This window comes from Apium graveolens, chromosome 3, assembly GCF_009905375.1.
Source record: "Apium graveolens cultivar Ventura chromosome 3, ASM990537v1, whole genome shotgun sequence".
Taxonomy (NCBI): domain Eukaryota; kingdom Viridiplantae; phylum Streptophyta; class Magnoliopsida; order Apiales; family Apiaceae; genus Apium; species Apium graveolens.
In genome coordinates, this window is record NC_133649.1 from 108,356,167 (window position 1) to 108,373,271 (window position 17,105).

A 17,105-nucleotide genomic window follows, 5' to 3' on the forward strand; every position below is an offset into this window, starting at 1 on the left:
GATGCGACTCTTTAATTAGATTTTGATTTTAGGCCTAGTAAATCATAGAATTGGCCCTGTTTGCCTCATAATTATTATAAAAAGAATATTTTAGAAATAGTTTAATTCAAGCATATATTAATATTAAACGTATAATATATAATAATGAGTAATAGAATAAAACTTAAAAATAGTAGCACACAACTACACATTGATTATCAACTTTATATTAAATTTAAAATATAAAAATAAATTGATGAATATTGATGTAAATAAAATAAATTTTGATAATGATAAAATTAGTGAATTAAAGAGAAGTATTGTAAATTATAAATCGGTCTTTCTAATATGTGCCCAAGGGCACACAATAAACACTAAATTTTATGAGTATGGTGTATTTTTATTGATGTAGTTATTGTTAATGCTGGGTCCATTAATATTTATGATTAGAGGACCAATCAAAATGCACCAGACTCATGAAAATTAGTGGTTATTGTGTGCTCTTGGGCACATATTAGAAAACTCGATTATAAATTTAAGAATATAAAAGTGAGGAGGAAAGGAAATAGTAGCAATAAAGAAGTGAGAGAATCAGTAGAGTTAATAAATGAGAGTGAGATTTTGAAAGTATGTTGAATGAGTAAAGAACTATTATTGGAAGATGTGAGAGTTTGACACCTATAATTTAATATTTAATAATGTCAGTGATTAAAGGAGAATTTGACACATCAACTTAAATGATGTGAGTCTACTCCTTTTGTCTCAATTTATCAGTGTTGTTTGACTTTTTACGGTCAAATTGACCCAATTTTGATTGAAATTTCAAATAGTGGATTATCGAAAGTATTTATAAAAATTATATCATTTCAAAGGATGTTTAATGTATTTTAATAAGTATTTTTCAGTTTTTCAAAATAATGAAAGAATAAGTTTTTATCTACGATCAATTCAGTCAATTTGATCATCAAAAGTCAAACAAAACAGATAAATTGAGACGGAGGGAGTACTTTATTTGAGTATAAGGTAGATAATGCAGATCTTTTGTTATTTAAAATTAGAAAAAACAGATAATATTTTGCTAATCCGTTTGTTCGTCATAAATCCAAGTCAAGTGGGGTCTACGAATTCTGTGTTGGCTCATATGTGGTTCCAGAAGGAAGTAGCGTGTCGTGAAATTACTGTTACCTACTTGTTAACGGTGGGAGACTAAAAGCATATTCTATGCTACTCGGCGTGAATTGATTGCGTAGATACAGAAAATTAGGTGTAAAGACGATCAGAGTGGTGTTATTTGGCCACCCCAAACATCTTTATCAACCTCATATATAAGGCATTCTACGGATCATTCAAATCGAACATTTCTAAAGTTCATCCCCTTCGGAATATGCTTATTTTATCACACCGTAAACTCGCTACATTATATTTCTTTCTGGTTTAGTATTTCTAGTTTTCTACTGGTCCTTTGCAGTCTAAGATATTTATTAAAAAACCTTAAAGTTCTCTATAGCACTTTGGAATTTTATAGAATACTCGGGTTATCTAATATTCTTGTCTATATCTATACAGCTTAATTCTGTGCTCGAATGTTGTTAATACATTGGCTATCCAAAATATGAAGTCAAATTAATTTTAATTAGTTATATGTATGTAAATTAGTTATATGTATATAATTCAGAAATTCATCTTCTATAATTATTTAATTATGTTACTACCGATTAAAATGTTTCATCAGTCTTTTAAATTATTAATACTAACTTAAAATATGTGCGATGTACGGTATCTCAATAAATTTAATAGTTTAAATTTATTTTAAGTTGACTGAATATTATATTTTAGCCAGGATAAATATTATATATTATTTTTTTAACCCGATGTCATTATATCGACCAACGATTTATATTCCGATTTTAATTTTGGAATAGGCCAATTCAATAGTACAACTTTTTTGGTCGGATCATTTGTATTTATTTGATTATTTTAACTCAAGACCCATTATACTATTTTAACAAAATCTCATTAATTATATTTAGTTTTTTTATTTTATTTAGTTAGATTAATAGTATAATATTGTTTCAGCCGAGATGAATAATATATATTATCTTGTTTTATCGCGAGTCTGGATCAATAGTATAATTTTGATTTAGTCGAGATGAATAGTATATATTATTTTATTTTATCGTAAAACCATTACACCGAACAACAAATTATATTTTATTTTTATTTTCACCTGGTTCAATTTTATAATTTTCTTAGCCAAGACGAATAATATAATATCATTTTTTGTTCGACATCTTTATACCGACCAAATTTGTATATATTAATTTGTTGCTCGAAATTTTCATTATAACCAAATTATTAATATGTCGACTATTATAATATAGTATAGTATAGATTATAGAAAATATATTTATTTTTTGGATCGATGAAAAGTATACGGAGGCGTAGGGGTGATAGAAGTCACTTGATTTGATTACTTAGTCTTCTTTTCATCTTAATTTACTTCGATTTATAAATTAATTAGAATAATATGAATTAAAATTAGAATCCAATTAGAATAGTTAAAAATATAAGCCCTAATTAGGGAAATATAAAATATAAGACAATTAAGTAAAATACTGAAATCATTAATAAAGACAGTTAAGTAATTCAACGAAGAACTATATCAATTAAATTTTTAATGCTACGTATATTATAAGATAAGGATAGATTGATAGATAAATATCTTTTTTAAAGGTACTATGTTGAAAGAAATTAAAATAAAGTGATTATAAGTGGAAGTAATATTTACGATAAAAAAACTATTTAAGCCAAATATAGTTCTTTTTTTTTTGGAAACTTCGATACTTCTCTCTATGCTAGAAATCCAAAATTAAATATAAGAAAACAGTTTTAAAATAATGTGTCATGTGTCATATGTCATTATGGACTATTTTAATTTATGATTATTAATGTGAATACATAGGATCATCTTCTTAATTATTTAATGGTCAATCATAACATGTCACGTGACATTTTAAAATTATTTTGATAATCAAGTTTAAATAAGGAGCATTTCTCACATTTAATTGTCTAAGGTTAAAAACAAATAACAAAAAGTCTGAAAGGGTCTTTCTTAATTATTTAATGGTCAATCATAACATATCACGTGACATTTTAAAATCATTTTGATAATCAAGTTTAAATAAGGAGCATTTCTCACATTTAATTGTCTACAGGTTAAAAACCAATAACAAAAAGTCTGAAGGGGTCAGGACCGTGTGCGAATTTGTTTAGGCTGTTTTGCAATCTCGTATTTTGACCAGTTGGAGGTAGGAGTTGGAGGTAGGGGTGTACACAACCCAACCCAACCAATCCGAACCGACCCTATTTCGGCTGATCCAACCCGATTTTTTTCAACCCGATACATATTTGGGTTGAATAAATGTCAACCCAATTTAATTGGGTTGGATATGGGTTTCGATAATCTTAAACCGATCCAATCCAACCCGATTAAAAATATATTTACACGTTAATTTATTAATTTTATAACTGTGAATATGTTCAGGCCTAATAGATAGGCTCATTTATCTGTAGTTTATAATATCAGTCCTCCATTTTTAAAGAATGTGTCATTATTTTTGTTTATCGAGTTCAATGTTTAAAGACTAAATATTGTATTATCACTCTCTTTTGGATGTGTTGACTATGGGCCCAATGCGGCCCACTGAGTGAAGGCCCATCAGACGACTTAACCATTCGGCCGAAGGTCCACCAGGCCCTTAAGCCGAAGGCCCACGAAGAGCCTCAGGCTGAGGCCCATTTCTCCCTGAACGTTGGAATACAGAATGGACATAACGCCCCCTTTACACTCCCTGTTTAATGATACATAACGGAAGAGCAATCATGGAAAAATTGGGTATAAAACCCCTTGTGAAGTAAGACAAAACACAAACAGATTCTCACAAACACTCTACTTTTCTTGTATTCTTTACCCACCTCTACAACCAGATTCTTATTCTCACACCGAAGGTGAATCGGGGGTACAAACCCTCGCATTCTCTTCACTTTCAGGTATTAGCCGAAGCCACCTTCCAGGCAGCCGAAGTCTGTTCAAACACCCGAAGGAATCTGGGCGTAACATTTGGCGCCGTCTGTGGGAATTACGAGAGTTACAAGCCGAGATAATGAGAACATGACAGAATAATTCATGAGCATTCGCCGCCCCTGGTTTTTTTGACAAGGGACAACCAACCACCCTAGTGGACGAAGATGGGGTCATCACATTGACTCCTGAGGAAGAGGTCTTACTCCTAAAGATCCAGGCAGAAAAGGCTGCGGAGAAGGGTAAGGCCAAAACTGATCAAGCTGAAAAGGAAGCAGAAGCCCGAGCGAAGCGAAGAGAGGCTGATGCGCTCCGGCTGAAGGCCCTGCAGCTGCAAAGAGAGGAGATTGAATTACAAGAACGAACTTTGCGCGATGCGTTGCAGGTCGACGAGCCCGGAAGAACGAATAAGGATAGATGAGAACGTAGGGTGCATGACGAAGAAGATGAGTCTGACTCTGATTCACATTTTCGAAGGAAAAGGACCAAACAACCCTTTTCTTCTGATTCGGATGAAGAGCCCGATGGATCCCGCCTCAAGCTCAATCATCTAGAGAAGGCCCTGTTCGGCGATAGAAGGGCCGATAGAGAACCGGTCGTGACCAAAGAAATTGAGCAATATCGACCCCCCCAGGTGAAGAAAGGCAGTTCCCTAAGATGGGTGAGTTCAGTGGGAAGAGAGATCCTGAAGACCACTGCGAAAAGTATGAGTTACTGATGATTGGGATGGGTCACATTGATATCATGTTATGCGAAATGTTCAAGACCTATCTGAAGGGGTCAACTTCGATGTGGTACAAATCTCTCAAGCCCAGGTCCATTATATCCTACGAGTAGCTGAAGAGGAAGTTTCTGAAGTACTACTCGCACCTATGCCGAAAGGCGAAGGACACTGAAGCCCTGGTCCACTGCAGGCAAAGAGCGAACGAAGAGTTGGGGGACTATCTCGCTCGGTTTAAGGAGAAGCCGGAATGGTTACTAATTTGGACAAGGTCAAAGCAATGGGCTTCCTAACGGCGGGGCTGGACCCCTATAAAGGTAAAAAGCTTCGCTCATCTCTTTACAATTTTCCCCCGAAATCCCTGAATGATATATATGAGAGGGGCGAGAACATTCGCCGAAAAATGGAAAGTATTGGGGGATATAAGGACTCTCGAAGGGATGACCGATCAAAGCGAGCCTACAGATACGAAGGCTCAAGATCAGGCGCTGGCCGAAGGGATGGTAGGAAAGAAGGAAGAAAAGAAACGGACTGGGGGGTGAACGGTGATGAGATAGGGATTCGGCCGTGTTCACCCCTTTGAATGCGCCGATCTCCAAGATTCTCCATGAGATCAAGGGCAAACATGGATTCGTCCGTCGGACTAAAATGAAGGTCCCAAACCATAAAAAAGAACCCCGACAAATACTGCGACTATCACAGGGACAAGGGGTATAACATCGATGAGTGCTATCACCTCAAAAAGCTCATTGAGCGAATGATCAAAGATGGCGAACTTAATCAGTTCTTCCGAGATCTGAGAGACAGGCTTGGGCCGAAGGAGAATCGAGAGGAGGAGGAAGAGGCCGAGGAGCCAGAGCGAAGGGATAGGATAAGGGGTGAAGTAAAAACTATATCTGGAGGCAGCATTCTGGATAAGGATAGCAAGACAACCAAGAAAAAGTACGTCCGATAAGTGTACAATCTCTATCAATTCGGTCAGGCGAAACCCCATATGCCCATGACCTTCAGCACTGAAGACTATGAGGATGTCATTCGCCCGCACGAGGACCTTCTTATTATAAATCCTATCATCAGGCAGAATAAAATATGGAAGGTGATGGTAGATACTGGAAGTTCGGCCAACTGTTCCACAAAACCTATTGCAAGATGAACTTGGCCGGAGCGCAGTTAGAACCCTGCAATGAGGCTCCCCTTTACGCCATTGGAGGACATCCCATTTAGTTTGAAGGAACAATCACGCTCCCTGTCCTCCTGGGAAAATTGCCATACACTGTTGAGAAGCCAGTGAAATTCTACGTGGTTCGGATTGAGAGCCCGTATAATGCCATATTCGAAAGACCTTTCATGTCAACCTTCGAAGCGGTGGAGTCTATACCGCAACTTAAACTCAAGTTCCCAACTGAAAGAAGGGTAGGAGAAATAAGGGGCGATCAAAAAACTGCCAGAATCATAATGCTCGAGGACCTGGAAAAGGATCAGGAATACGAAGGACCGGACGAAATCGGAAAAAGAAAGCGGGCCGAATCCGAGCCCACACTACACCATATATGGCCTTTACCAACACTTTTTTCTTTGTTACAAGCTAAAATGTTACCTTAGATGACAAAAAATTAATATAAGGCAATACTTTTTTAAAATGTTACCATTGATGGTATCTGGTGTTACCTTAAATATAATTCAATGTCTGTTGTAACATGAATTCATGTGTGATCATTGATCCTTAAAATTTCTAACTTTAAAAAAATAGGCGGTACTTCAATATTTTCACCCAAAATTTAGGCGGTCAATCAACCCGCTCACACTAAATTATCAACATAAACATACTCTCTCACTCTCTTTCTCTCTCTCATACAACAATCACCCTCTCAACTTTTCTCTCCAAGATTTCTACACGAATCTTAATCTAAACATGCTTCATTTATACAGGGTTCGTTTTGTAGAATTTGGGTCCAATTATGGATTCTCTCTACAATCTACCAGTTATAGTTAGCAATAGTTAGCAGTAGTGTTTGGTCTATACCAGTCGAGTTCGGGCCAAATTAGGTTTTCAATTGTGGCTTCGATACAAGAATCTAATTGAGGGTTTTGAAGATTATTGTTGCATTAGGGTTGAATCATGATTTTCAATTGAGGCTTGTTTGTAGTCAGGTACAAAACTTACTTTTAATTTCTGGTATCTTTTTTGGGTTTTTGTTTAATTGAACCTAATTATTTGATTAAGCTGATTATGGAATTCGATTATTTATTTTTATGTGTAACTTGTTTTGTAAATCTGTGAGTATCTGGAATTGGCATGTTTTTTCTTAACCCTAATTGTCGTCTACACGAAGTGATTTAGATTTTAAGCAATTGCTACATTTCTTTCCGTCGTCGACAATGAATGGAATTGGTAATTACTCTTTGTTAATAAATTCCTATATGTGGCATGGATTTTCTTGCTTAGACTTATATTATGTATTCTTCAAGGATAATTTCATTATTCTTCAAGCAATTGCAGGTTAAGTTTTATGTTTGAGCTTTCTTTCTCTAGTTGTGGTTGAGCTTCCTATATAGAAAAGCAGATGGATTATATGTTGTTTAATTCTCAATGTGGTGCTTGTGGACCCATTATTATTGGGTGCATAGGTTACTGGATTACCCGATAATTTTAAACAAATGAATGCAGGTGTAGTGGTGTAACATCCTGTGTATTTTGGTTGATAATTGTACCATTATTATTGGAAGATGCTGTCAATTATGGCACTAAGGTAACAGACTACCCATTAACCTTGGACCTATATACTATTTAACTTAACTGATAAATATTGGATCAACATCATCTTTTAATTTTTGTAGGAACTTTCGAAACTCGATGCAGTTTTTGGCCCTTATCATTGAATGACGGCATGTGCATATAGCATTTTGGCTATAGTGCTCTATTATACTGGGGATTTTAACCAGGTATTTTTTTTTGCCTGGATAGGGTAAAAGTTCCTTTTGTTTCACCACTGGTGATGCTTGTGCTTATGTACTAATTTTAAATTGGTGCAACTCAATGTCATTCACCCTTATTTTTACTTTTATAAAATAGGCTACCATTTATCAGTAGAAAGCTCTAGATATCAATAAGAGAGAGCTTGGACTTGACAACCCAGATATGATGAAAAGTTATGAAGATTTAGTAATTTTCTACTATAGGCTCAAACACACAGAGTTGGTCTTAAAGTATGTTATGTATATTACGTGTTCTTACTTCTTTTAGGTTTCCCTTCATGTCTTTTGAATATGTAGTAAATTTTTCATTTTCTTGCACTAGTTTATTGTATTGTTTTAGTTCTATATGAATTAATATTCTATCTGGTTTATATATATTTGGTATCTTGGAAGTGGTTGAGCAGTTCAAAAAGAATATATCTCATTCTTTTTAAAAACTTGAATGTTAAAACATAAAAAAAACGAAACGGATTGAACTGTTAACATAGAAATAGTTGGTTTATGGAGATTTACTCCTAGAAAGGTATGCTATTTGATCATCTTAAAACTGATTAAAGTTTTATTAGTCTATAGATTTTATTACTGTAAAAAAATTAAGTGGGACTAAAAGATGTGTTTCACAGAGTCACAGTCCAAATGAAAGGTAAACTGAATATTCAACTTAAGTGGGAAGTCATGGGTACTTTCTTATAAACAGTACAGACTATAGAACTTTTTAATTTAGAAAGTAAGAGAAGATAACTCAAAGGGGTAATTTATGTATCCATCATCCACTCAAAGTGTAAGTACACAAAAGGTCGTACTGGTCTTTAAATTTGAATGTAGGGCTCTAATGGAAATCTTAAGCCAACCTGACTTGGTATATAGTTAGTAACTTTCTATAAAAATGTCAAGAGTTTCAGTTATTTAACAACTTGAATTGTTACCCTTGTTAATGATAATATCAATAAGAAATGAGAAAGCTGGCGAGTTTTTAGAACTTTTAAAGCATTGGAAAAGGCTTTGTGCCTTGTCCATTCAACTAGAACATTATGGAATATAGTTTGTTTTTAAAACTAGAACATTATTGGATATAGATGTATACCAAATACTTAGGGTTATTTTATTGGACTGGTGTCATGTATAGGGGTAACAATACGAGTTAGTGAAAGATGTTTTGTCAAGCATAACCTCTTATCTAATATTTGTTGTTTGTAATGGATAGTCGTGCTCTAAAATGTATAAGATAACATGAGAATAATGCACTTAACAAATTAAAAGATCTGAACTTAATTAAATATTAACTGCTTAGATCCGTTGGAAGTGCTATGGGGAGGATGATGGCACCTGCGAGCCAGAAGAAGGGTTATGGTAATACTCTCACATCTCTTTGTAATCTAGATTTACCTGTATCTTTCTTCTCTGTTATTCATTATTTTTACCATTATGTACCAGTGGTGCTAAGGATAAGCTCCAGGAGTTTGTCTCGGATGGTTTTAATTCCAAGATTCTTCCGTTGCCTGTAAGTTTAATAGATCATTGACTTGTAAGTTTAGAATAGATAAAAATATTATAATCCATTTTTCTAACATTATATCTGTCTGTAATTTTAATACATGGAGCAGACCAATGGTCCTACTATTAGATGTATGGGTAATGCGTAATTAGCAGTAAAATGCATCAACATCCTAGTAATCTGATCTTCAATTTTTATACCTCTTACATTGTGATATAATCCATGAACTGGTATATTTCCCTTTCTTCTATTCATTATGTTGAGTAAAAGAGTATATCATGCAACAGTTTAGTGTGCCTCCTTTGCATTTAAGGCATTTTTTTATTTCTCTATTTTTCCTTCCTATGCATACATACAAGGAAAGAAAATCTTTTAGTCTCTTCACATTACCCTTTTATATAGTAAAAGAAGTGTTCAAAGAATCATTCATGTTTACATTATGATGATTAAACAGGGTGATGTTGATGTCGTATGCGGAGGTCCTCCGTCTCAAGGGATTAGTGGGAAACTCCAGTGGAAATGGCAACTCCAGCAACTCCAGTACTGGAAATGGCAACTCCAGTGGAGATAATGGCAATATTGATGTTTGATCGACATGTATCTTAATTAGCAGAACTATGTTTTATTTAAGTACGTAAGTAATTTTTTGGGAATGAATTGATGCATGGTACTTAGTAACTAGTTTCTGTGGGATATTAGAACCTTTCACTTATTTCAGTTAGCTACAACTAGTACATTGGTGGCTTTTGGATGAAATCAATTAGAACTTTGGTTATTTTGATTGCTTAAACTTTATATTTGTTGGGATGAACTTATACTATTATCAACGGTTCTCAAGTACAAATATGTATTCAAGTCTTAATGTTGCAAGTTGATTCAGATTTTATTAAATTTTGAAAATTAACAAGTGCAACCAATTGATATTTTAAATATTGGCAAAAACATGGAAAATTATAAAAATAAATGAAAGAGTGTTACAGTAGATACAAGAATGTTTTTAAATAAGGTGTTACAATAAGCTACAAACCTGTTACCAAAAGAATTTAGTTATTTTAGAATATTGTGTTACAATAGCAAAAAAGGTGTTGCAAAAGAGTTTATTGTAACATGTTTTGTAGTGTTACTAAAGGTTTACGTACGTTGCAATAGATCTGTGGTTACACCTTTATTTTGTAACCATAGATACTGAAAGTGTAACCATTGGGTATCTATTGTTACATTTACAGCTATGTTACCAAAGGGTCAAAAAATGTTACCATAGACCCCTATTGTAGCACGAGCAAATCCAACACCACGAAATTTTCAAAAAGTGTAACCATAGCCCAATTTTTTGCTTTAGGTAACACTTTTTGGTCATTTTTACACTTTTTTTGGGTGTTGCTAGAGGCCAAATATGGTGTAGTGCCAGCGGAAGCCGTGAAACATTGAATATTGAGTTAGAAAATTTTGGAGCGGATCTCTCGAGCCCGATAGCCGAACCCGCAGCGGAAACCGAAGAGGTAGAATTGTACGCAGGCCATTCGGGAAAAATGGTTCGGATTGGGAAAAACATGGGGGCAGATTTGGAGGAAAAGGTAGTAGCTGTCATTCGGCGATACCATGATATGTTCGCCTGGGGGCCGGAAGACATGCCCGGCTTGGATCCCAAGTCGGCTAAGCACTGCTTGAATGTGCAGCCCGAGGCCAAACCAGTAAAGCAGAAGAAGAGGACATTTGCAGTCGAACGACAGAAAGTTATAGAAGCTGAAGTGGAAAAACTGCTGGAAGCTAAATTATCGAGGAAATTGAATACCCCGACTGGCTAGCCAATGTGGTGGTTGTTAAGAAGTCAAATGGGAAGCGGAGGATGTGCGTGGACTATACGGGCCTCAATAAAGCATGTCTGAAGGACCACTACCCCTTGCCCAACATCGACCAGCTAATAGACGTTACGACATGATATGGGTACTTAATTTTTTGGATGCTTTTTCTGGTTATCATCAAATTGCTATGAATGACAAGTATGTGCCCAAGACAGCGTTCATAACTCCGAAGGGGACTTATGCTTATATCAAAATGCCCTTCGGACTAAAAAACGCTGGAGCCACATTCCAACGAATGGTAAACAAGGTCTTTAAAGAGTAGATCGGTCGAAATATGGAAGCATATATGGATGACATGATTGTAAAATCACTGTTCCAAGATCATGTTAAAGACTTGAAAGAGTGCTTCGAGACGCTCTGAAGAAATAACATGAGGATCAATTCGAAGAAATGCACCTTTGGAGTCTCCAGCGGCAAGTTCCTGGGCTACATGGTAAGTGCCCGGGGAATAGAGGCAAACCCCAAAAAAATCGAAGCAGTCGTTAATATGGAAGCCCCTAAATGCATCAGAGACATCCAGAAGCTGATCGGTCGGCTTGCCGCCCTTCGGTGTTTCATCTCCCGATTAGCCGAAAAGGCACTCCCCTTCTTCATCGTGCTCAAAGGGTCAAAGAATTTTGAGTGGGGGCCCGAGTGCCAAAGGGCATTCGAAGAAGTGAAAGAATACCTTACTAAAGCACCTCTTAATGAGGCCTGATCCGAAGGAAACTCTCCAGCTTTATATGGCCGAGTCTGATAGAACCCTAGGGGTGGTGCTTGTGAAAAACTATAAAGACAATCAACACCCTGTATTCTACGTGTCCCATATCCTCAAGGATGCAGAGACGAGGTACCCCAATGCCGAAAAAATTGCATATGGGTTGGTTATGGCCTCCCGAAAATTACGACATTACTTCCAAGGCCGAATGATTCAAGTTGTCACCAGTCAACCTTTGAAGAAGATTTTAACAAGGCCCGAAGCCTCGGGAAGAGTAGTGGCCTGGTCCTTCGAACTTGGGGAATTTGATCTTGAGTATGTCCCCAGAACGGCAATCAAGGCCAAAGCTCTAGCTGACTTCGTGGTCGAGTGCACATTCACAGGGCCGTAGGATCTCACGCCCGACGAATAGCTCATTCGGACTCCAGGAAAATGGAAACTCTTTGTAGATGGGTCAGTCGCTGGGAAAAGGTGTGGGGTCGGCTTAATTCTCTCCAGCCCCGAAGGATTCGAGATATGCCAGGCTATAAGATTCGATTTCCCTCTGACAAACAATGAAGCAGAGTACGAAGCACTCCTCGCATGGATGGAGTTGGCCCGAAGCCTTGAGGCGAAGCACCTAAGGGCCTTTAGCGACTTTATGATGGTGGTAAAGCACTTCTCTGGAGAATATGAGCAGAGAGACCCCCGGACGAAGGCCTACGCCACCATGGTAAAAGATGCTTCTCTGTCATTTGAAACTTTTGAGCTAAGTAAAATTGGTAGGGAAAACAATGGACGGGCGGATGCCCTTTCCAGGCTAGCTTCGGCTGAGACACAGAGCCTAACTGGTTCTATCTACCTCACCGAAGCCAAGATTCCTTTGATCGAGAAGAAAGAATGTCTGGAGATTTACCAGGGGAACGATTGGATGACTCCCTTAAGGAACTTTCTGGAAAAAGGTATCCTACCTCCGGACCGAAGGAAGGCGCTAAAGATCAAGTACAGGGCATCGAGCTACAACATCATCAACGGGAGGATGTATCGCTGATCAGTCAGTCATCCCCTCCTGAGGTGCCTAAACACCGAAGAACAGCGTCAAGCTCTTGAGGCAGTGCACGAAGGAATCTGCGGCGAGCATCTGGCTGGTCGGTCCCTCGCTTTTAAAATCCTTCTCCAGGGCTTCTTATGGCCAACCCTGAAGGCCGATGCCAGCGAATATGCCAAGAAGTGTGTACAGTGCCAATTATTCGCCACTGTCCCGAGGCAACCCCCAGAAGAAATGACCTTCGTACTAAGTCCCATTCCGTTCACCGTGTGGGCCGTGGATATAGTTGGCATTCTCCCAACAAGCACGAGGCAAGCAAAGTACTGCATAATTGCCATTGATTACATGACCAAGTGGGTTGAAGCCCGACCTTTGTCGGCCATAACCGAAGAAGCAGCAAAGAAGTTCTTCCTAGAGCAGATTATTCTCCGATTCGGAATTCTGAAGATTTGTATCTATGATAATGGAACTCAGTTTATTGGAAATAAATTTCGTAAGTTCCTGCACCACCTCGGAGTCGAACAAAGATTTAGCTCAGTCGCCCACCCACAAGGGAATGGGGCAAAAGAAGCGGCTAACAAAGTAATCTTTCAAGGGATAAAAAAGAGGTTGGGCAAGGCTAAAGGAAGATGGACAGAAGAACTCCCTTGGATCTTGTAGTCCTACCGAACGACCCATAGGACTTCAACAGGGGAAACTCCTTTCAGAATGGCCTATGGAACCGAAGCCCTGATCCCAGTCGAAGTAGGATTGGAATCATACCGAAATAAGGTCTACAACATGGAAACCAACAGCTTTGGGCTAAGGGCGAACGTGGACTTATTGGAGGAAGAAAGAGAAGCGGCTCACCAAAGGAACATGAAATACTTTCTACAAGCGACACAACATTATGACTCCAATATTAAGAAGAGGTCGTTCAGAGTCGGAGACCTAGTCCTGAGGGAGCTGGCTGCATCTATGCCCACCAAACAAGGAAAGCTTCAGCCTAACTGGGAAGGGCCTTATAAGGTGATCGAGGTCGTTCATCCCGGAATATACAAGCTTGAAACACTATCAGGCGAAGCAATAAAAAACACCTGGCATGCCAGTCGCCTTCGAAAGTTTTATCAGTAAGAAATTTCTTTAAAAGTTATTTGTACTTGAATTTTATATGAGGAGTGTAAGCAGTTCAATCATAAATAAAGATGCACTTTCTTTTGTCACATTTCTTTATTAAGTACCAAAGACGCGGCCGCAGGAGTATTATCTAGGGGCGATCTCGAAGACGATAAACTCTCCGATCGCCGCCTTTGTCCAATTTATTAATAAAGCATGTATAGCAAAGATCATAGGGGAAATCCCACATAAATTAAACATCCTTCACTCCACCACTATTATTTAATTTGCAATGAGCACATGGTGAGGATGAATGAAGGACCTTAGGGGGCCATCCTAAGATAAGACCTTTTCCTTCGACCTTCCCTTACTATTTAATGATATTAAAGATGTCTGAAGGAAACCCTGTCTAGGGGCAATCCCAAAAAAGACATGATCCTTCGGCCTCGATCACGCATATATTCAAAACATATACAGAACGATGACGGCCCAGTGTAGGGGCGATCCCGAAGAAGACCGGTCGCTCCTCCATATTGGCGGAATGAACAAAGTCATGCTGGTCAAGGGGCAATCACAGAACGATCAGCATCCCTGTTCCTTCGCCCAACAACAGCCTTTTAAAGCATTAACAACCCGAAGTCACCTTCGACCTTTAACACTCGAGGCCATAAGGGGTAGTAAGGCAATAAAATTGTTAAGGCGAATGGATAAAGCCGAAGATGCGATTAAAGTTATTAAAATCGTTAAGGAGAATGGATAAAGCCGAAGATGAGATTCGTTTTATTAAAATTGTTAAGGCAAATGAAGCTGAAGATACAATTCGTTTTATTAAAATCATTAAGGCGAATAAATAAAGCCGAAGATGTGATTCGTTTTATTAAAATTGTTAAGGCAAATAAAGCCGAAGATACAATTTGTTTTATTAAAATCATTATGGAAAATGAGTAAGGCCGAATACACGGTTAAAATAAAAGAAACAATTCTGACAAAAGACGAAAGATGCATTAAAATATAAAAGCCCGAAGGCTAGTTAAACTATAAAAGCTCAAAGGCAGCAGGAGTATCAATTACAAAAAATAAAATTATAAGAAGATGAATGAAGGAAGCCACTACAAGAGTTGGGTATGACCATGGAAACACCAACGGCAAACTTTGCCACAAGATCATCTTCAGTCATGTCAAGCACCTCGGTGCCGAAAGCTTAGGCCTGGGGGTCTTCATCCGAGAGCTCTTCGTCTTCGTCGGAGGAGACAGGAGGGGCTTCAACTACTAGCCGACCGATAGGATCCTCCAGGATGTCGTCCAGCAGCTGCTTATAATCCCAGTTCAGGCCATGGGCCTTCTCCAAGACATAGTCAGCGCCGAACTGGAAGCAGCGCTCCTCCGTCTGGTCCAACCATTTTTGCTTCTTCCGAAGCTCCTTAGGGGACTTCTTCAGCTGAACATTCTGGTGGGAGATCCTCTGGTTTTCCTTCTCGAGGGCCTCCTCCAGCGTGGCCTTGTCTCCCTTCAGCGCAGTGGCCTGACCGTCCAGGACCTCGCTCTCGGTTTTTACCCTTTTGAGTTCCTCCTCGGCCTCTGTGGCCCTCTTCTCCAGCTCCTTCACCTTGGTCATCCGAGTTTCCATGTCCCGCACTTTGTCCTCCACGGCCGCAGCCCAAGGAGCAGCCTATAAAAAAGACAAGGCAAAAGCATTAAACAAAGAAAAAGAAAGGTGCTGAAGGATAAAGACGAGCGAAAGTAGAAAAAAAATTAAAAACATACCAGGGACAAAAAGGACAAAAGCTCAGTGCAAGCCTCGGTCGGAGAAGCCGAAGCAAAGGTCGGCAGATCGGCCGGGAGATGGAGGCCGTGGCACAAGTTCGAAGCCTCCTCCTTCTTGGACTGCCTCGCTGGGTAGACAGTGTGGTCGGACGTCAGCACACCCCATCCAGGGAGATAAGACTGAACGACCCCCTCCCGACTATGGGTCCTTTTGGAGGGGTTCCCCTCCCTGACCACCACAGCTCATCCTCCTCATCCTCTTCGGAAGCAGTTGGGGCCTGGCGAAGCAGCGAGAACCTCTCAGCCTCGGGCCTCTCCTCCGTCTCCTCAGAAGGACTCAGCGTGGCCCTTCTATCAGCAGCCTTCTTCCTCGCCGCCTCTTGTGCGGCCCACTTCTCAACCGCCTTATCCTTCTTCCTCTCGATCAAGGCCTCTCTGGAAGACACTGAAAGAAAAACAAATATACGTCAGACCGATAATGGAGATAGAATGAAGAAAAAAATGAAAGAACAAAAGAAAGTTGCTAGAATAATAAAAGAAAAACTATGATGGATGAAGGAGAATTTTGTTACCCCCACCCACAAACTTAACAGCCAGTCTCTGTCCTGAAACTCTTCAGGACCCAGCTTACTCATGCGGACATCTACCAGGGCCATATAGTCCTCCTTCTCCCTCTCCGTCAAGCTCGGCGCAAGGAGCAGCGAGGGATTCACATCCCTCCAGACAGACATTGGGGCTAACCTCCGCCCACACACGAAGCATCAGTGAGTATGGGTGTTCTTGTTGCTGGAATTGGTGGCCGTCTAATCTTCCTGGCCAGCCCGACGAGCGATGGTATAAAACCCCGGGCTCTTCGGGTTCTTTCAGAAGTCGTAATGCCACTAGAATAGCCTCGGAGTAGGAGTAACTCCGGCATGAAGGCACCGGTTCTGAAAGCAGTTAATGTGGATGAACCCATTGGGATCCATCTACCACAGAGCAATCCCCATTTATTTGAAGAAATGCTTCACTATCTTCCGTGTCGGCACTCGGAAGCCGTACTTGAACGTCGCCTCCGATATCCCGATAGCACAGTCGCCATACCCCTCCGGCACCCCGGGAGTATCATAGATCTGCTCATTCTTCTTGGGTCATAGAGCCAGAAGAAGTTCTGAGGGACAAAAAAATCAGAATACATATAAATTATCCTCTCATTCGACAGCTCCGACCGATTGTTCACCGCCGGATAATTCGCCACTGATCCGAAGAGATCCCGACCCGTTCTCTCGGGGCGAGTAGAAGACGTTCCCGCCAAAGTACCCGACTGTGGGTCCCAAGTCTCTGGAGGGCGATTCGCTCAGTCCATGTCCCTGTATTCAGAAACAGAGAGACATTAGTCCATGTACTCGGGATATGATAAAGGAAAAAT

General features: G+C 39.2%; 2 protein-coding genes across 2 annotated transcripts; both read left to right on the forward strand.

Moving 5' to 3' along the window:
• Positions 1-11,484: 11,484 nt before the first annotated feature.
• LOC141714514 (putative mitochondrial protein AtMg00860) lies at positions 11,485-11,811 on the forward strand. Its single transcript, XM_074518029.1, has one exon. It carries the CDS (start codon positions 11,485-11,487, stop codon positions 11,809-11,811), a length of 327 nt encoding a protein of 108 aa, XP_074374130.1.
• A 1,735-nt stretch (positions 11,812-13,546) lies between these two features.
• LOC141714515 (uncharacterized) lies at positions 13,547-13,951 on the forward strand. The gene has a single exon (XM_074518030.1). It carries the CDS (start codon positions 13,547-13,549, stop codon positions 13,949-13,951), a length of 405 nt encoding a protein of 134 aa, XP_074374131.1.
• The last annotated feature ends 3,154 nt before the right edge of the window (positions 13,952-17,105 follow it).